At 43.7% G+C, this 20,259-nt stretch overlaps 2 protein-coding genes across 2 annotated transcripts in view; one reads left to right on the plus strand and one right to left on the minus strand.

Moving 5' to 3' along the window:
• Nucleotides 1-20,259, plus strand: part of LOC311149161 (dedicator of cytokinesis protein 7-like) — a gene marked incomplete at its 3' end in the record, with an annotated part of 94,659 nt that overhangs the window by 47,159 nt on the left and 27,241 nt on the right. Inside the window, exons 14-15 of the mRNA XM_084186246.1 lie at nucleotides 16,009-16,126; nucleotides 16,521-16,591. Coding sequence (XP_084042372.1) covers nucleotides 16,009-16,126; nucleotides 16,521-16,591 — 189 coding nt within the window. The remainder of the gene's footprint in view (nucleotides 1-16,008; nucleotides 16,127-16,520; nucleotides 16,592-20,259) is intronic.
• LOC311148569 (angiopoietin-related protein 3-like) lies at nucleotides 1,416-11,984 on the minus strand. Its single transcript, XM_084185555.1, has 6 exons — nucleotides 11,323-11,984; nucleotides 10,943-11,053; nucleotides 10,561-10,783; nucleotides 10,177-10,272; nucleotides 3,381-3,653; nucleotides 1,416-3,196 (listed from the first exon to the last, which is right to left on the minus strand). Exons 1-6 carry the CDS (start codon nucleotides 11,845-11,847, stop codon nucleotides 3,006-3,008), a joined length of 1,419 nt encoding a protein of 472 aa, XP_084041681.1. The 5' UTR covers nucleotides 11,848-11,984; the 3' UTR covers nucleotides 1,416-3,005.

Raw genomic sequence — 20,259 nt, forward strand, 5'->3', positions numbered from 1 at the left:
CACTTTCACCCAGTTCTCCTCTGAATCATTCAGATGTTCATTGGCAAACTTCAGACGTGCCTGTATATGTGCTTTCTTGAGCAGGGGAACCTTGCGGGCTCTGCAGGATTTCAGTCCTTCACGGCGTAGTGTGTTACCAATTGTTTTCTTGGTGACTATGGTCCCAGCTGCCTTGAGATCATTGACAAGATCCTCCCGTGTAGTTCTGGGCTGATTCCTCACCGTTCTCATGATCATTCCACGAGGTGAGATCTTGCATGGAGCCCCAGGCCGAGGGAGATTGACAGTTATTTTGTGTTTCTTCCATTTGCGAATAATCGCACCAACTGTTGTCACCTTCTCACCAAGCTGCTTGGCGATGGTCTTGTAGCCCATTCCAGCCTTGTGTAGGTCTACAATCTTGTCCCTGACATCCTTGGAGAGCTCTTTGGTCTTGGCCATGGTGGAGAGTTTGGAATCTGATTGATTGATTGCTTCAGTGGACAGGTGTCTTTTATACAGGTAACAAGCTGAGATTAGGAGCACTCCCTTTAAGAGTGTGCTCCTAATCTCAGCTCGTTACCTGTATAAAAGACACCTGGGAGCCAGAAATCTTTCTGATTGAGAGGGGGTCAAATACTTATTTCCCTCATTAAAATGCAAATCAATTTATAACATTTTTGACATGCGTTTTTCTGGATTATTTTGTTGTTATTCTGTCTCTCACTGTTCAAATAAACCTACCATTAAAATTATAGACTAATTATTTCTTTGTCAGTGGGCAAATGTACAAAATCAGCAGGGGATCAAATACTTTTCTCCCTCACTGTAATTTGAAGAACTACTGCAATCATTCCACTAAACCTGTCTGGCTAGCTAGCTAACAAACATACAGTGCAGATAATCTTCAAATGCATTGTTTTACACTATCTTATCACAGCACTGGCTGACTATGGTTCACCTACTCACCAAAATGGCTGACCTTTTATGCTGTCATAAGAAGGTTCATGTCCATTCTAGTATTCTAATTCCTAATTCTGTGGTAGAAAACGCTGTGAGCTCTGAAGTTTATTTACCTATGTACATTTACATACATGTTGATTGGATAAGCGGTACAGTAGATCTGGGTACAGTAGCAAAGGCAGCGTACTCACTATGTTGAGTGTACTGTATATTGGCCTCTCACTTGCATAAGATAGTTAATGCAAATAATGTTGAATGTTTCAGGAGTGTTGTCAGCATTGTGGGCAGATCAGACTCAACTGTTGAGTTTAAGAGCGTCTGCTAAATTACGTAAATGTAAATGTAAATGTTATAGGCCAGGGGTGTGATGACATGTGGTTGGTAAAGCATTGCCTAATCCTGCTTAGATGGCATTAGATCATTAGCCCAGTTAGTCGGTTGTTCCTTGGCAAAGAATACAAAGGACAGGAGTATTTTTGTTTTTCAATATGTTGGTTTTATTTGTCTTTATAAATATACAGTAGTTTACTAGAGTATCTCTGATATGGTGGAAGTAATAGAGCTGAGCGATTAGTGTTTTTTTAGGTTTTTGATTTTTTGTTTAAAAAAGAAAAATACATTAAATGATAACCTTAAAATAATTCTAAAGCTTTTTAATGAATATTCCAAAGCCAACTATTGAGAACATCCAATTGTCAAAACATTGAAAACATTCTATTGTCTTATTACTTTTTATTTTTAATGACTACCTATTATTTCATTTGTTAGTCAACATCTCATCTCTGCTCAGGCAGTAGCTAGGCTAGTAGCTAGCGGCCTATGCTGTAGAGCTGTATGAAAAAATCACTTTCAAGACTGCTAATTACCAAATACTACAACTGTCAATCGGGTAGAGCTACCTCACCAACTGTCTCTATCCCTCTTGTCGGTGTTGTGTACATGCCTCTCTCATGCATATGGCCGGGAGTAACAGGGCAGGCAGTACAGGCGCAATGGATTATGGGCATTGTAGTTAATTACTACTTTTCTGCGCTGAACTAGGTTGAATATTTTTCTGTTGGAGAAACTTCCTGTAGCATCTGTTTGTTCTTGATCTGATTTCTCTCTTGCTTGTTTTTATTTATCTCTAGAGAAACGGTGCGTTGAACTGACAAAAAAAACGAAACTAAATGGAATTCAAGTAATTGAACCTACGTCGGTCAATTAGTTGTTTAATAATGGGGGAAAACTAAATTTCATTTAATCGCTCAGCAATAATTAGTAAGAAACAAAATATGTACGGTAAGTAACAGCCGTTTTAAATGCAGCAGAAAGATAACAGAGTTGGCAGGAGACGAGAGTCAATATGACCCAATGATATGATCAATGTAAATGACCTGACGTTAACTAACCTTGCAGCACATTTAATAGAACATTATCAAAATGGTTTTAAATACAGTATAAAGTTAAAAAAGATAGTGAAAACAATTAATTATGGATATTTGGTACATTCAGCAACAGCCACCGAACGTGCAGAAATACAATACAGAGTGGATAAGGACATGCCTAAGGATTATGCCTTTGTCACATGCAGTTCATTTATTTAACAGTTACTACTCATTAAATCTAAAGCAGAGTGGTCTGTCGGTTATATAATTGAATCATTTTTTTCACCCATTGAAAGTAGCCGAACTTCTCAGTGCTGGGATGGGTTGCAGACCAGGATAGACAGTGTTGAATCATCTGACATTCCATCCTGACCAAAACAAAACTTGGCTCTTATGAAACCGATCTCCCCTCCCAGTTGTTACCCAACTCTATTTGTGTTTCTGGAACATTTGAGAGGTCACTGACTGGCTGACTGCTGTTGCATCATTCTGACGAATCAGCTTATTTTCTCTGTCATGCAAATTGGTGGCTGGCTGTTATTGGCGGCGGACTTTTTTCTGCTGCCAACAACTGCTCTATCTGTTGTTACCATGCCAACAATGTGTAATGGGAGGGTGGGTCAGTGGATGGTTCCGGCGAGAGGGGGTGTATTTGTTGTTGCCATTCCAACGAGGTGTAATGTAGGTGGGACGAGGTTAAGGGGGGCTTGAAGTGAGGGGGGCCGGTGAGGCGGGTCGTATGGAAATCTTGGTGGTCTTGAGGGAGTAGGATGTTCCCATAGGTTTCCAGTGGATCCCTTTCCTCCTCATGGAACGACCCTTTGGCCTCAGCCACATGTACCTGCCGTTCAGGTTGGTGTCGCCACAGGCATTGAACCACCAGCCACCTGCAAGGAATGGGGAAAGAATGTGTTAAATTATATAACAAGTCTAGAACCCATAGTCAATCTCTGTGCTGCCTGCTTGGAAATGTCTTTTAACAGGTGTATGCTACCAGACAATGCAGTGAACCTGTATCAAGTATGTTGTCAGTACCTGTAGTTGCATCAGGTGTGTGTGGTCAATACATACCTGTGTAGTTTTTGGCGCAGTTGGAGTCCTGGTGGTTGTCGTTGTCTCTGTCCTTGGTTGAGAACCTCATGCCGGTGTGGTTGCCCATGGCGTCAGGCAGATCACCAGACAGGTGGGTGAGGTGGAGGGTGTAGTGGGCCTGGGGACCCTCCAGGGTGAACTTGTACTCTATAGACCTCCTCTCCTCCTTCCAGTCCTCCAGCTCAATACGCAGGATAGATTCACCCTGACCAGCAAGGCTGTGGATCTTCCTCAGGCCCAGCCAGAACTCTCCTACAATAACACAGAGAACACACACAAATGTCATTGAATGGCCATAGAGCTACCACACAGCTGTTGGCTGGCCTCCCTGCCTGTGCCATTAAACCCCTACAACTCATCCAGAATGCCGCAGCCCGTCTGGTGTTCAACCTTCCCAAGTTCTCTCACGTCACCCCCCTCCTCCGCACACTCCACTGGCTTCCAGTTGAAGCTCGCATCCGCTACAAGACCATGGTGCTTGCCTATGGAGCAGTGAGGGGAACGGCACCTCTGTACCTTCAGGCTCTGATCAGTCCCTACACCCAAACGAGGGCATTGCGTTCATCCACCTCTGGCCTGCTGGCTCCCCTTCCTCTGCGGAAGCATAGCTCCCGCTCAGCCCAGTCAAAACTGTTCGCTGCTCTGGCACCCCAATGGTGGAACAAGCTCCCTCACGACGCCAGGACAGCGGAGTCACTCACCACCTTCCGGAGACATTTGAAACCCCACCTCTTTAAGGAATACCTGGGATAGGATAAAGTGTTCCCTCTAACCCCCCCCCCCCCCCCCCAAATTGTAAAGTGGTTATCCCACTGGCTATAGGGTGAACGCACCAATTTGCGAGTCGCTCTGGCTAAGAGCGTCTGCTAAATGACGTTAATGTGCCCTTGAGCAAGGCACTTAATCCTTATTGCTCCTGTAAGTCGCTCTGGATAAGAGCGTCTGCTAAATGACTAAAATGTAAAAATGTAATGTAAAATGTCTATAATAACACAGATCACACACAAATGATGTCAGAACTCTACTTGAACAGATCACATACAGTACCAGTCAAAAGTTTGGACACACCTACTCATTCCAGGGTTTTTCTTTAATACTATTTTCTACATTGTAGAATAATAGTGAAGACATCAAAACTATGAAATAACACGTATGGAGTCATGTAGTAACCAAAAAAGTGTTAAACAAATCAAAATATATTTTATATTTGAGTTTCTTCAAAGTAGCCACCCTTTGCCTTGATGACACCTTTCACACTCTTGGCATTCTCTCAACCAGCTTAGTGAGGTAGTCACCTGGAATGCATTTCAATTAACAGGTGTGCCTTTAATTTGTGAAATTTATTTCCTTCTTAATGCGTTTGAGCCAATCAGTTGTGTTGTGACAAGGTAGGGGTGTTATACAGAAGATAGCCCTATTTGGTGAAAGACCAAGTCCATATTATGGCAAGAACAGCTCAAATAAGTAAGGAGAAACGACAGTCCATCATTACTTTAAGACATGAAGGTCAGTCAATCTGGAAAATGTCAAGAACTTTGAAAGTTTCTTCAAGTGCAGTCGCAAAAACCATCAAGCGCTATGATGAAACTGGCTCTCATGAGGACCGCCACAGGAAAGGATGACCCAGAGTTACCTCTGCTGCAGATAATAAGTTCATTAGAGTTACGAGCCTCAGAAATTGCAGCCCAAATAAATGCTTCACATAGTTCAAGTAACAGACACATCTCAACTTCCACTGTTCAGAGGAGACTGAGTGAATCAGGCCTTAATTGGTCGAATTGCTGCAAAGAAAGCACTACTAAAGTGTACACCAATAAGAAGAATAGACTTGCTTGGGCCAAGAAACACGAGCAATGGACATTAGACCGGTGGAAATCTGTCCTTTTGTTCTGATGAGTCCAAATTTGAGATTTTTGGTTCCAACCGCCATGTCTTTGAGAGATGCAGAGTAGGTGAACAGATGTTCTCCGCATGTGTGGTTCCCACCGTGAAGCATGGAGGAGGTGGTGTGATGGTGACACTGTCAGTGATTTATTTAGAATTCAAGGCACACTTAACCAGCATGGCTACCACAGCATTCTGCAGCGATACGCCATCCCATCTGGTTTGCGCTTAGTGGGACTATCATTTGTTTTAACAGGACAATGATCCAACACACCTCCAGGCTGTGTAAGGTCTATTTGATCAAGAAGGAGAGTGATGGAGTGCTGCATCAGATGATCTGGCCTCCACAATCACCTGACCTCAACCCAATTGAGATGGTTTGGGATGAGTTGGACCATAGAGTGAAGGAAAAACAGCCAATAAGTGCTCAGCATATGTGGGAACTCCTTCAAGACTGTTGAAGAAGCATTCCAGGTCAAATCAAATCAAATTGTATTGGTCACATACACGTGTTTAGCAGATGATATTGCGGCTGTAGCGAAATGCTTGTGATTCTAGCTCCAACAGTGCAGTAATATCTAACAAGTAATATCTAACAAATTCACAACAGTAGACACTAATCTAGAGTAAAGGAATGGAATTAAGAATATATAAATATTTGGACGAGCAATGTCAGAGTGGCATAGACTAAAATTCAGTAGAACAGAATAGAATACAGTATATACATTTGAGATGAGTAATGCAAAATATGTAAACATTATGAAAGTGACTAGTGTTCCATTTATTAAAGTGGCCCATGATTTCAAGTCTGTATATAGGGCAGCAGCCTCTAATGTGCTAGTGATGGCCTTGAGATAGAAGCTGTTTTTCAGTCTCTCGGTCCTAGCTTTGATGTACTTGTACTGACCTCGCCTTCTGGATGATAGCGAGGTGAACAGGCAGTGGCTCAGGTGGTTGTTGTCCTTGATTATCTTTTTGGCCTTCCTGTGACATCGGGTGCTGTAGGTGTCCTGGAGGGCAGGTAGTTTGCCCCCGATGATGCGTTGGGCAGACTGCACCACCATCTGGAGAGCCCTGCGGTTGCGGGCAGTGCAGTTGCCGTACCAGGCGGCGATAAAGCCTGACAGGATGCTCTCAATTGTGCATCTGTAAAAGTTTGTGAGGGTTTTAGGTGCCAGCAAAAAAAATGTCAGCCTCCTGAAGTTGAAGAGGCGCTGTTGAGCCGAGGAACTTGAAGCTTTTCACCTTCTCCACTGCAGTCCCGTCGATGTGGATAAGGGGGTGCACCCTCTGCTGTTTCCTGAAGTCCACGATCAGCTCCTTTGTTTTGTTGACGTTGATTGAGAGGTTATTTTCCTGGCACCACATTCCTAGGGCCCTCACCTTCTTCCTGTAGGCTGTCTCGTCATTGTTGGTAATCAGGTCTACTACTGTCGTTTGCAAACTTGATGATTAAGTTGGAGGCTTGGGGCCCCAGTGTTGAGGTCAGTGAAGTGGAGGTGTTGTCTCCTACCTTCACCACCTGGGGGGCGGCCTGTCAGGAAGTCCAGGACCCAGGGCCTCGAGCTTAATGATGAGCTTGGAGGGTACTATGGTGTTGAATGCTGAGCTATAGTCAATGAACAGCATTCGTACATAGGTATTCCTCTTGTCCAGATGGGATAGGGCAGTGTGCAGTGCGATGGTAATTGCACTGCACACATACCGCCCCAATAGTTCTGTGGATCTATTGGGGCGGTAAGCAAATTGAAGTGGGTCTAGGGTGTCAGGTAAGGTAGAGGTGATATGATCCTTAACTAGCCTCTCAAAGCACTTCATGATGACAGAAGTGAATGCTACGGGGCAATAGTCATTTAGTTCAGTTACCTTTGATATCTTGGGTACAGGAACAATGGTGGACATCTTGAAGCAAGTGGGGACAGCAGACTGGGTTAGGGAGAGATTGAATATATCCGTAAACACTCCAGCCAGCTGGTATGCGCTTGCTCTGAGGACGCGGCTAGGGTAGCCGTCTGGGCTGGCAGGCTTGCAAGGGTTAACACGCTTAAATGTCTTACTCACGTCGGCAACGGAGAAGGAGAGCCCACAGTCCTTGGTAGCGGGCCTCGTCGATGGCACTGTGTTATCGTCAAAGCGGGCGAAGAAGGTGTTTAGCTTGTCCGGAAGCAAGACGTCGGTGTCGGCGACGTGGCTGGTGTTCCCTTTGTAGTCCGTGATTGTCTGTAGACCCTGCCACATAAGTCTCGTGTCTGAGCCGTTGAATTGTGACCTCACTTTGTCTCTGTACTGACGTTTTGCCTGTTTGATTGCCTTACGGAGGGAATAACTACCCTGTTTGTATTCTGCCATATTCCCAGTCACCTTGCCATGGTTAAATGCTGTGGTTCGCGCTTTCAGTTTTGCGCGAATGCTGCCATCTATCCACGGTTTCTGGTTAGGGTAGGTTTTAATAGTCACAGTGGGTATAACATCTCATATACACTTCCTGATAAACTCCGTCACCGTATCAGTGTATATGTCTGTTATTATTGGAGGCTACCCAGAACATATACCAGTCCGCGTGATCAAAACAATCTTGAAGCGTGGATTCCGATTGATCAGACCAGTGTTGAATAGACCTTAGCACTGGTACTTCCTGTTTGAGTTTTTGCATATAGGAAGGGAGGAGAAAAATGGAGTCGTGGTCAGATTTGCCGAAGGGAGGGCCTTGTAGGCATCCCGGAAATTGGAGGAGCAGTGGTCGAGTGTTTTTAGCTGCGCGAGTACTACAGTCAATGTGTTGATAGAACTTCGGTAGCGTTTTTCTCAAATTTGCTTTGTTAAAATCCACAGTTACAATAAATGCGGCCTAAGGATATGTGATTTCCAGTTTGCATAAAGTCCGGTGGAGTTCTTTGCTGGCCGTCGTGGTATCGGCTTGAGGGGGAATATACACGGCTGTGACTATAACCAAGGAAAATTCTCTTGGGAGGTAATACGGTCGGCACTTGATTGTGAGGTATTCTAGGTCGGGTGAACAAAAGGACTTGAGTTCCTGTATGTTATCACAATCACACCATGAGTAGTTAATCATGAAACAAACACCCCCGCCCTTCTTCTTCCCGGTGAGATATTTTTTCCTGTCTGCTCGATGAACTGAGAACCCAACTGGCTGTACGGACTCAGACAGTATATCCCGAGAGAGCCATGTTTCCGTGAAACAGAGGATGTTACAATCCTTATTGTCTTTCTGGAGGGAAATCCTCGCCCGGAGCTCGTCAACTTTATTATCCAGAGACTGAACATTAGCGAGTAATATACTTGTGGGTGGTGTGCGCGCCTCCTGAGTCGGACTAGAAGACCACTCCAAAATACCTATTCTCTGCTGGCAATGTTTTGGGTCAGCCTTTGGGATCAGTTAAATTGCCCTTGGGGGTACGAACAAAGGATCCGATTCGGGAAAGTCGTATTCCTGGTCGTAATGCTGGTAATGCTGGTTAGTTACCGCTGCTCTGATATCCAAAAGTTCTTCCCGGCTGTTACAAAACATTTCCTGGGCTAATGTAAGAAATAACACATAAAAAACAAAATGCTGCAAAGTTAACTAGGAGCTAGGATCACCGCCGCCCTCTCTATCGACACCAACCAGGTGAAGCTGGTTGAGAGAATGCCAAGAGTGTGAAAAGCTGTCATCAAGGCAAAGGGTGGCTACTTTGAAAAATCTAAAATATATTTTGATTTGTGTAACAATTTTTTGGTTACTACATGATTCCATATGTGTTAGTTCATAGTTTTGATGTCTTCACTATTATTCTACAATGTAGACAATAGTAAAAATAAAGAAAAACCCTTGAGTGAGTAGATGTGTCCAAACTTTTGACTGGTACTGTACAATGCCATCAAATGGCCATAAAGCTGTAAAGCTGTAATGGACAGCCAAGTCCAGTTCAGATTCTATAGGCCTAACTACTTCATTTTGTTTTGTATGCCATGGCCCATGACTCGTTTTAAATAGTGTGGGACAAGTTCTGACACTCAATACTCTTTTCCCTAGCCCCTGGCTGCATGCTGTAGTCATGGGTGTGATGACATAATTAGGCTCGTAGCAGTGACAGAAACTGACACTGAACAATTCATAGCTTAAAGGACCTGTGGCATTGTTGGAATGCAGTAGGACTATATGCCTATGAGCTGGGGTCCAAGCCTAGCTGAAGTTAAGTGCAACTATTGCTTTGTCTAGTCAGACAATGGAGGAAGTCAATCTTTCAATGGGTACCTGATAAGCTAACTTACAATAACTGTTTCCTGTCCGCTGTTCTTTCAGGAAGTACTTAAGAGGGGTGGAGTGTGGTTGTATTGGCTGTTTCCTGCTTTATGAATGCCTACAGGCCTTTGTAGATTGGAATCAGGATAGACAGGCATAATCAGGTATTGGTGCTTGCAGTTGAGTTGAAATGAGCCATAAATATATAATTAGTTTTTTATCTTTATGGGTAGAGATGTATTGACTGTCTACTAGATCCCGACCGATATATCGGTTCAACGATATTATCGGCTGATATTGGCCTTTTACCGCTATATCGGTATTGGCCGATAAGTCCAACGATAACCGATATTCAATAAATAGGATGAAAAATGCTTGCAGCAATTCCCATGATGTCATTATTGTCACAATGTATGTAATCAACATTTGAAGCATAGTTATTGGACAATTACTCATTTGGATGGCAATATATGATAATTCAGTGGGGAAAATTACACTTTTTCATTTCCCTGCAGTATATTGGCAGTATGTACGTTTTCTCCCCCAAAAATCAGAATCTGTATCGAACCCCAAAAAACATATCGGTCGGACGCTACTGTCCGCATCACTGACTAAATTCACTGATAGAAAGAAATAAGCCAAACTAACTTCCCAGATCCCCAAATCCGTTCTCGTACTTCTCCCATGCCTGGTCAAAATCCACAGACCCATCTTCCCTGCTCTGGATGACTGTTGAACCTCCTTCTGTAGATGGGGGAGATGGGACATGTAGTCAATACATGGACAGAGAAACACAACAACAACAACAAAGTCCAGTTCCTTTCTCTAGACTGATTAGGGAAAGTCGTAGAAAGCACTTATTTACTTCCGATAGCCTGTATGACCCTGTTTCCTATAGACTGGATTCTGCTAGTCTGTTTTGTGTTGTTTTATCTAGACTAAGTCCATTTAGACATATGTAATGCAGAGAAATGGCTTGACACATTACTGTCACATAGTTGGCTGAGAATTTGGGGCTGGATTGTGTCTTACCTGAGGTCAGTTCACAGTACACGTTGAAAGGCTCAGACTGGTTTGGCTTGATAGAGTACACCCCGCTGTTCCTCTCTCCTCTGTTGAACAGATCACTGCAGTCCATGGATAGGTCTGTGTCCAGACCAGTGGAGTTGCCTTTCAGGTATTCAAACATGTCTGGCGTCTCCGAGTTGGAATCCGCTGCATTGTCAGTCGTGTCCTGGAAATTGTCAATGCTGATCTGGAATATCAGGCAAAAATAAAAACGTTATGGTGTTGTCTCCTGAAATATTTTTTGTGGCCTTTATGTACACTGATTGAACAGAGATGAAAGAAATGGCCATTACCTTTGTCTACTGTATACAATTCGAGAATATTTGTAAGCAACAGAGATGTGTACCTTTTCCTCCAGAGTCTTGATCTTAGTTTTCTGGTGGTTGAGCTGATCGTGCTGCTCCCTCACAGCTTTCAGCAGGTCCGTGATGGTCCTCTCCTGAGCCTCAATCACATCCTGAAACAGACCAGTTAACACGGTCTCGTTAATGCTCACATTAAAATACATTTCCCAATGGAATAACTTGAAGTTGAAATCATTACTACTCATTAAAAAGGTATGTTTTCATTAATAACTTAAACTTCTCAATGAATTCAGCAATTGAAAGTTCGATGCAATGTTCAGTAGGATGGAATTTTATATTTTTATATATGTTGAATACGTGTGCCAGAAATAAATCAGAAATCTCAGTACTGATTTAATATGAGTGACAGTTAGCAGCGTACCTTGAGTGACTTGATCTCGTTGAGCTGCTCTGCGGGCAACATGCTCTCCGACAGTCCCTTCAGTTTCTCCTCCAGCCCTCCTACTTTACTCTGCAGCTGGCTCCTCTCTTGCAGGATACTGTTGATCTTGGAGTTGATCTCCAGCGACAGGTTCCGGATCTCCTCGTTGTTGGCCTTGAGGAATGTGGTGGTCTTCTTCAGCTCCTCCTCTTCCTCCTTTATCTCAGAGGTGACCACAGAGAGCTGGTAGAAGGAGCGGTCAAAGATGTTGAGTTTTTGGAAGATGTCGTTGATCTGGGCCTTGGTCTTGTGGACAAACTCCCTGAGGCTCTGACCCAGTTGGAGCAAGCCATTGGCAAGGAGACGGACATCGTCCAGCATGGCAAAGCGGGACTTGGCCTCGGCTGGAGGCTGCGTCTGGGGCTGGAGTTGAGAGGGTACGGTGGAGTAGACCCTGGAGGAGTCCTGATGAGCTGCCTGAACTATAGACACACCCACCAGGAACAAGAGGCAGATGAACTTCATGGTCAAATCTCTCTCAGCAATCGTGGAATAGCAAGAAGTAGTCTCTCTGTTCTTCCTTCCGCTGCCCTACTTTCACTCTCCGTTTGTCTGTACACCTCTTTCTCTCTCTCTCCCTCTACCTCTCTCTCTGTCACTCTGCTAGAAAGATGTGAGCGCAGCAGGCAGGCCTGTGTTATATACCCCAGTCCAGCAAGGGGAGGGTAGATTAGTTGATCATTAAGTCCTGCTATGCTTGAGCTGCTGTGCCCCCTGAAATCCCCTCGGGGCCCCCTCAACCCCCTCCCTTCAAGAACAAACAAATCACTGCAGTGAGCGAATAGCAAATACACCCCTTTAGCACGACAGCTCGCCCCCCTCCCCCTTAACCTCGCAAATCCCCCACCACACCCCACCCAGCCTCCATCTGCAGTACCCTGCTTTAGCTGATCAGCAGAAAGCCAACAGTGGAAGGCCATCAGAGTTTTGATGGATTCATAATATGGCACGCAATTGATGTCTCTGGGTTTTATTTAACGTCCTGCTGAATCAGCCCAGCATCACTCTCTCAGGTCCCTCTTGCTGGGTCTAGATGAGGTGTGCTGTATGTACTGAGGAAGGCAGGTGGATGTCATCATTGCTATGGGTTTTGCTGTAGTTTGCATTTGGGGAGAATGTGCTAAATTTAGAGGACTGTGAACTCAACTTGGTTTTGTTTGATCTTTCTATACTGATTTAATGTAGTCTAGTCTTTCTGATCTATCTAAAGATTTATTTTAATCACTTTTAATAGGAATTCCTAGTCCGTATGGTTTGTTCTTGGCTGGTCGTTCCATATCCACTATATCGTTACTGTACAATTCCAAGCATCCACTAATGATGATTACAAAGGTGGGCCTAAATTGTTGTGGCCTTCTGTTGCCGTATTTGATTATTCTAGTTCTGTAATCTGACAGTGCTCTCTTTGTGAGCATCCTTTGTTGCTCCTACTTAGCCAAGATTATTTTAATGCTCCCAATAATCTGACTATGTTGAGATACTGGCTCGACAGCATGTTTCAGTGTGGTTTAGTGACTCTAAATCATATTAGGCCTATTCTACTGTATATTGTATTAGGTGTATAGGTGGGTGGGTGCAGAGAGTTGGGGGGGGCCTCAAGCACTTTTTAGCAACTTTGGCTTTTTGGGTTCTTTATTCAACTGTAAAGAGATGGCTATACTTTATTTAGGGGTCCCCAAAAGTTTCAAATAAAACACCAGTACATAATGAGGGAAGATTGATGGACAGCAACTTCCCTTCAACAGAGTTACTTGCTGACACATTGTGGAGAGGTAGTTAGCTTCTCCTTTGTCAGAAGTTGCTTTAGCATTTATGTTTCCTGTAAATGCCCCCCCCCCTGTTAGTCATTCTCACTCAGATATCTTAATAAAAACTAACATTGTTCTCCACCCAATGGCAAAATGTGTACAACTGCAGGAAATGAGCTGTAAAACACCTAATTTCCCTCTCCGCCCCATGGCAAAGTGTGTAGTACGCAGACTCGCGAGCAACTGCGGCCCCTCATGATGACTTCAGATTTTTTGGTGGCCCCCATCCCCATCCCCATCAAAGTTGCCCATCCCTGCTCTAGTGCATAGTAATGTTCATAGTTCATAGCAAATGCAGATACACTGGCTATTTGTTCATACAGTACAGAGACCCTGGCTGCAATATGTCCTTAGGAAATATAGGTTTCTGAACAAACACCGTTCCTATCTGATTCTGAGCTGTGCTTGCTTAGCTTAAAGCTGGCTACATGATTCCTTACTCCCTATATACTAACTGTAAGTCGCTCTGGATAAGACCGTCTGCTAAATGACTAAAATGTAAATGTAATGTTCTCCTTCCTAAATCTGTGGGGAGCACAGACAGGGTCCAATATTCACATTGGGACATGTAGTAGGCCTACAGTGGGAGACAAGTGCTGACTGTGTGACTCTGAAACAGTGCTTAGGCTTGGTTTGGCTATGCAGCTACTCGGAGTCAAATAATTGCTTAATCTGAGATGAATCTGTTGAGGCTGAAGGACCAATATGAGAGAATTGGCCCTGTGCTGAAAAGGGAGCTGTATCTGGTCCGTATGTGTGTAAGAATAGCTTTTTCCTGGGGGTTATTGTAATGCAATTACATCATTCTAAAATCAGCATGGGTGCCTCGAAGAACAATCAAGTTGGAAAAAATATAATCCAGCTTTCCGCCTTCATGGAGACACGTGACCAGCTAGTAAGATGGAGGGAGGGGAAAAAGGGAGAGGAACTGAGATAGATAGTGAGTGAGGGAGATGAACCGAGAGAGAAAGGATGAGGGATTCCCACGGTTTCAGACGTTTTGTCATCACAGCTGCGGTCCTGGGGGACCCTCCCCTGCGGCGGAATCTACGTCAATGTGGTCAGGGCGCTGCGGCTGCCTCGGACGTCCTGTGGTCGTAACCCTGGAAACCCTAAACCATGTGTGTCCAGCTCATTAACACTCTTCATTGGCCTCATTGGACCACCCTTCGTGCCAATGACACGTCTTTTCAAAATTCTAACAGTCTAAATAGATTTCATATATGCCATTATTTGTTTGTGTTTATGAAGGTCTTAGGTAACATTAGAATACGAAAAATGGTCTAATGCATCTACAGATGGACTATCTACATACTATCAGTTACATTTCAACTAACTATCTACTAACCCTTGTCCTAACCCTAACCCTTATCCCAACCGTAACCTTAACCCCAACCATCTGTAGAGCATCTACAGATGGACTATCCGGACTATCCAAATAGTGTGACTGAAAAAAACCATATTTGAAATAATGTAACATGTTCATTAGTTTGTTACTGTAGGCTATATGTAAAAATGAAAAACCATTAAAAACACAATTTCTAGCGTAAAATAAATGTTATTTCATGGAGTGTTCATTTGTTACAACTATGAAACATAAAGCATGTGTGTTGGAACAGAGTACAAGCTTATTTTTATAACAACATAACAAATAAAAATACCCAAACCACCAAGACGCACGGTCAGCAAGACCCCCGGTCAAATCAAGAAAATATCAGTAGACTAAACATCAGTATAAGCGCCAAGTGTGCTTGTGAATAGTGAAAATCAGCACAAAAGCAATAATGGCATTATACTTCATACCATGACTTTAAAAATGGCAGAGTAATACATTGACACTTTGCCTTTCTAGTGTTAACTGAAGGCCCACTGCTTACTGCCTGTGGAGAAGAGAGGACCTTTTTAAACATCAACTTTTGGACCTATAGGCTACCACAATATTGTCCAATTGCCACTATAGACAATTTTCTTTGATGGAAAATAACTGTCCAAGTTACATATCTTTCATCGGCTGTTTAGATGGACATTATACCTCTGACGGTATTGAACATGCGCAGTTGGCCATGGCATTAATGCAACTTCCCTCTGCAGTGGTACAGTGCAGTAAGGCAATGTTGCCCCCGTGCCCCCCCCATCCAGCCCAGCAGAGGATGTAGATGGCTTGGATCCAGAGTGATTGACAGGACGAGCCTCCCTTCTCCATCAGTCAGTGGCCACAGAGGCCTACCCTGATGGCCTTGCTCACTCCAATCACTGACCTATTGATAGTACTGTACAGGTGTTATATTCAGTACATTATATGTAGGAGGTATGTAATGTCCTAAGGATATGAGGGGACAATGTTGTTAAATTTCTCGAAGCTTTTCAACAAAGACATACAGTATCAACGGTGCTGCTATGTCAGTTGAGTTCATGTGTTACTGTTTGACGGATGGCGGTTTGGTTTCACTACGTTCATCCACCTCTGGCCTGCTAGCCCCCCTACCTCTACGGAGGCACAGTTCCCACTCAGCCCAGTCAAAGCTATTCCCTGCTCTGGCACCCCAATGGTGGAACAAGCTCCCCCACGTCGCCAGGACAGCGGAGTCACTGACCACCTTCCGGAGACACTTGAAACCCCACCTCTTTAAGGAATACCTGGAATAGTATAACAGTAATCCTTCTACCCCCCTCCCCCACCCCCCCATAAAATAAAAGAAAAAAGGGGGGGGGGTTGTCCCACTGGCTATCCTAAGTTGAATGCACCAATTTGTAAGTCGCTCTGGATAAGAGCGTCTGCTAAATAGCTTGAATGTAAATGTATATTTGTGTGTTTCAGGAACCTGCTGTATGTGAACCCACACAGCCTGAACTTCGCCAACCGTCAAGGCTCCGCCCGGAACATCACAGTGAAAGTGCAGTTCATGAACGGGGAGGACCCTAACAACGCAATGCCGGTAACCAATGACACGCACACACACTCGAGAATGCTTCTTAGCCCACCCACCCAAGAGAATGCTTCTTAGCCCACCCACCCACAAGAATTCTTCTTAGCCCACCCACCCACAATAATTATTCTTAGCCCACCCTCCCACGAGAATGCTTGTTCGAGTTATTAGTGTATTTTAGTACTTTACCAGGTACTGCTGCACAATCCTAGACTGATTTCTTGGAAGTGGATTGTGAAGAATGGTGTTCAAATATATTTGAGTTCTGTTACTAAAGTACACATCATTTTAACACATGCAGACAAACAGAAGTCTGTCCACTTGCCTCTCTTCCTCTGGTCCTCTGTAATTCAACCCGTCTGCTGTACTTCATCTAAGTTTCTTTCTCGTCTCTCTTCCCCAGGTGATTTTTGGCAAGTCCAGCTGTGCAGACTACGCCAAAGAAGCATACACTGCTGTAGTGTATCATAACAGGTGAGGCGCTCAGATCCAGCTCTCAGACAATTCACTGATGTTTCCATTTTGTATGAAGTGTGCTTAGGGCCTTTCTTAAAATAAGTATTTAAATATGACGGGAAATATAGGTTGAAATTAGTTTACATTACAATTAGGCAACTTCACAATTTCTCTGGCATCAGGTTTAACTGGTAGGTAAGAAAGTGATGATGAGTAATACACTAATACACTGAGTACGCTAACAAGCTCATATGTGACTCGTTTCAGGAAACTAGGTGTATGTCGCGCGTCACAGGACAGCCATTTGAACGTCATTTTTTTATTTTCTTCAAAATGCGTTTTTGGGCAGAAATGCCTTCTAGAACATGTGAACTTTCATGTGCCTTAATAACAAACTTGTATGCCATCTGTAAATACGAATAACATTGTTAAATTACGAGCCTAGTTGGTTTAGCCACCAAAAAGACAGGAACCTTCCTGCTAGCCATGATTGGCTGAGATAATGGGTGGTCTGGACATGCCGAGAGATGAGTTCGGATTGGTCTGCCATGTAGCACGCTTCTGTCAATAACATGAGCTGGTCAGTATTTGTAGGTAATCCTTTCTAACGTGGCTTTTTTGAAAGATATGACGTAGTAGAACTGCAAAAAGCAAAAGTGTTGCTCTCCGGTGGAATTAGAGTATGATAGCTAAGGAGATGGAGAACATTCTGGTGTTTGATTGCAAATATGCAGAGGGGGTCGAAAAGAGAACACACAGAAGGCTGTTGTATAAAACACCTGTCTCCGGATAACATCTTCAAACTAAGGGCAACCATGGCATCCGTGACAGAGAGGGAGAAACGTCCATCCTTGTACAGTGCATTCGGAAAGTATTCAGACCCCTTGACTTTTTCCTCATTTTGTTACGTTACAGCCTTATTCTAAAATGTATTAAATACATGTTTTCCTCATCAATCTACACACAATACCCCATAATGACAAAGCAAATACTGGTTTTTAGAATTTTTAAAATGTTTTTAAAAAACAACAACTGAAAAACCTTATTTACATAAGTATTCAGACCATTTTCTATGAGACTCAAAATTGAGCTCCGGTGCATCCTGTTTCCATTGATCATCCTTGAGATGTTTCTACAACTTGATTGGAGTCCACTTGTTGTAAATTAATTTGATTGGACATGATTTGGAAAGGCACACACCTGTCTATATAAGGTCCCGCAGTTGACAGTGCATGTCAGAACAAAAACCAAGCCATGAGGTCAATGGAATTGTCCGTAGAGCTCTGAGACAGGATTGTGTCGAGGCACAGATCTGGGGAAGGGTACCAAAAAATGTCTGCAGCATTGAAGGTCCCTAAGAACACAGTAGGCCTCTATCATTCTTAAATGGAAGAAGTTTGGAACCACCAAGACTCTTCCTAGAGCTGGCCGCCCGGCCAAACTGAGCAATCGGGGGTCCCTTGGTCTAAGCGTCACGTCTGGAGGAAACCTGGCACCATCCCTACGGTGAAGCATGATGGTGGCAGCATCATGCTGTGGGGATGTTTTTTCAGCGGCAGGGACTGGGAAACCTGGCACCATCCCTACGGTGAAGCATGATGGTGGCAGCATCATGCTGTGGGGATGTTTTTTCAGCGGCAGGGACTGGGAGACTAGTCAGGATCGAGGGATAGATGAACGGAGCAAAGTACAGAGAGGTCCTTGATGAAAACCTGCTCCAGAGCACTCAGGACCTCAGACTGGGGCGAAGGTTCACCTTCCAACAGGACAGCGACCCTAAGCACACAGCCAAGACAACGCAGGAGTGGCTTCGGGACAAGTCTCTGAATGTCCTTGAGTGGCCCAGCCAGAGCCCAGACTTGAACCCGATCGAACATCTCTGGAGAGACCTGAAAATAGCTGTGCAGCGATGCTCCCCATCCAACCTGACAGAGCTTGAGAGGATCTGCAGAGAAGAATGGGAGAAACTCGCCAAATAAATGTGTGCCGAGCTTGTAGCGTCATACACAAGAACACTCAAGGCTGTAATCACTGCCAAAGGTGCTTCAACATGTACTGAGTAAAGGGTCTGAATACTTATGTAAATGTGATATTTCCGTTTTTTTATTTTATTATTAATTTGCAAAGAATTCTAAAAACCAGTTTTCGGTTTGTCATTATGGGGTATTGTGTGTAGATTGATGAGGGGGAAAAAACAATAATATTTTTTAGAATAAGGCTGTAATGTAACAAAATGTAGAAAAAGTAAAGGGGTCTGAGTACTTTCCGAAGGCACTATACGGGTAAAATAGTCTAGCTAGCTACATTTTCATATATTACACGTCTCTAATTTAGTCAAAGTCATTTATTTCAAGTTAAAGTGTACTGTTAGCTAGGTAACTAACGTTAGCTGACTGGCTCGCTAGCTAACGTAACGTTTATGATCTGTGTAGTAATATTATTTGTATCGCAGAGCTATTTGCATTGCTAGTTATAGCCTAATATTAGCTAGCTAGCTAACATTGAACTGGTTGGTTAGCTACCTGCAGATTCATGCAGGGTAGTAACATTATGAGTTGGGATTATGGTTAATTGTTTAGCTAGCTAGCTACATGTCTAAACAAGACTCCACTATGGAAGTAACCATTTCAATAGAATGTTCATGATGTCACTGCGACAACTGTCGATACCGTAGCTGGTAAATTTGCTCTGGCTATCTACTCCGATTTCAGAGCACTCTCGTCTGAGTGTGCCAGAGCACAGAATATCTGACGAATTTACGAACGCTCAACACCCATTTAATATGGCCGGTGTCAGTAAACGTTGGCAAAAAAGCGTAATTAAATTGTTGCCAGCATCACAGTTACGGTCACCAATGCTCTGGATAACATAAAAACAGCCTAACCAGCTCTGCTAGGGCGAGTAAAATGGTCAGAGTGAGCTGTTCTCTCATTTGTGTCTGGAAGTAGCTAGCAAGCTAGCCAACATTAGCCAGTTAGCTAGGGTGCTTGACTGCTGTTGTTAGGTCAGAACGCTCGGATCAATCCTACTCCTTGGCCAGAGCATTGTGCGCTCTGAACGCTCCGAGTGCGAAACGCTCTGAATTTACGAACTGACAATCTGACAACGCTCTGAGTTTACGAATGCCCAGAGCGCACTCTGGCACTCCAGATTTGAATTTACGTAGTATAAACCAGCCTTTAGTCTTGAAATCTTTAGTTGTTTAGTACATGGCCTCACATGAGACTCCTTAAAGAGATGGGTGGGGCTAGGGCTTAAGAGGGTGTGAGCGATGCTGAATGGGCGTCGACAAAAGACGAGCTCTCCAGTAGGTGTACCAAAACATTCAAGGGCCATTTTCTCAAAAGTGAGTTTACAAGTTTATCAACTTTCAAAGCATAATTACTTTCCCATTGTTCCTCAACTGCAATGTATGATATACCATTTTATAGCTCAGTCACTACTTTTGTCCAATATAAAAAATATATAAATAAAGTTTTGCTACATATAAGACTGAATCGAGCCGGTCGGTCACATATTGTCTTGAATGTGATTTTCTGAAGAGGCTGAAATTGAGCCCCCCAAAAAGTGTATGGGTTATAACGGGTTAGCTGAAGGCTCAATCTGTAACCCAATTGAGGGTTGTTCTGTCAGATGTTGCCCTTGTGCTCAGGTCTTCCCCCTCTCTGTATGATCTGACTGTCATA

The sequence above is a fragment of the Coregonus lavaretus genome, assembly GCF_964263955.1.
Source record: "Coregonus lavaretus genome assembly, chromosome: 21".
NCBI classification, from domain to species: domain Eukaryota; kingdom Metazoa; phylum Chordata; class Actinopteri; order Salmoniformes; family Salmonidae; genus Coregonus; species Coregonus lavaretus.

Coding starts and splice junctions, on each gene's coding strand:
- LOC311148569 (XM_084185555.1), bottom strand. CDS start 11,847: ATGAAGTTCATCTGCCTCTTGTTCCTGGTGGGTGTGTCTATAGTTCAG. Junction 10,784..10,942: donor TCAAGACTCTGGAGGAAAAG/GTACACATCTCT, acceptor CTGATATTCCAG/ATCAGCATTGACAATTTCCA. Junction 3,197..3,380: donor CTGCGCCAAAAACTACACAG/GTATGTATTGAC, acceptor CATTCCTTGCAG/GTGGCTGGTGGTTCAATGCC.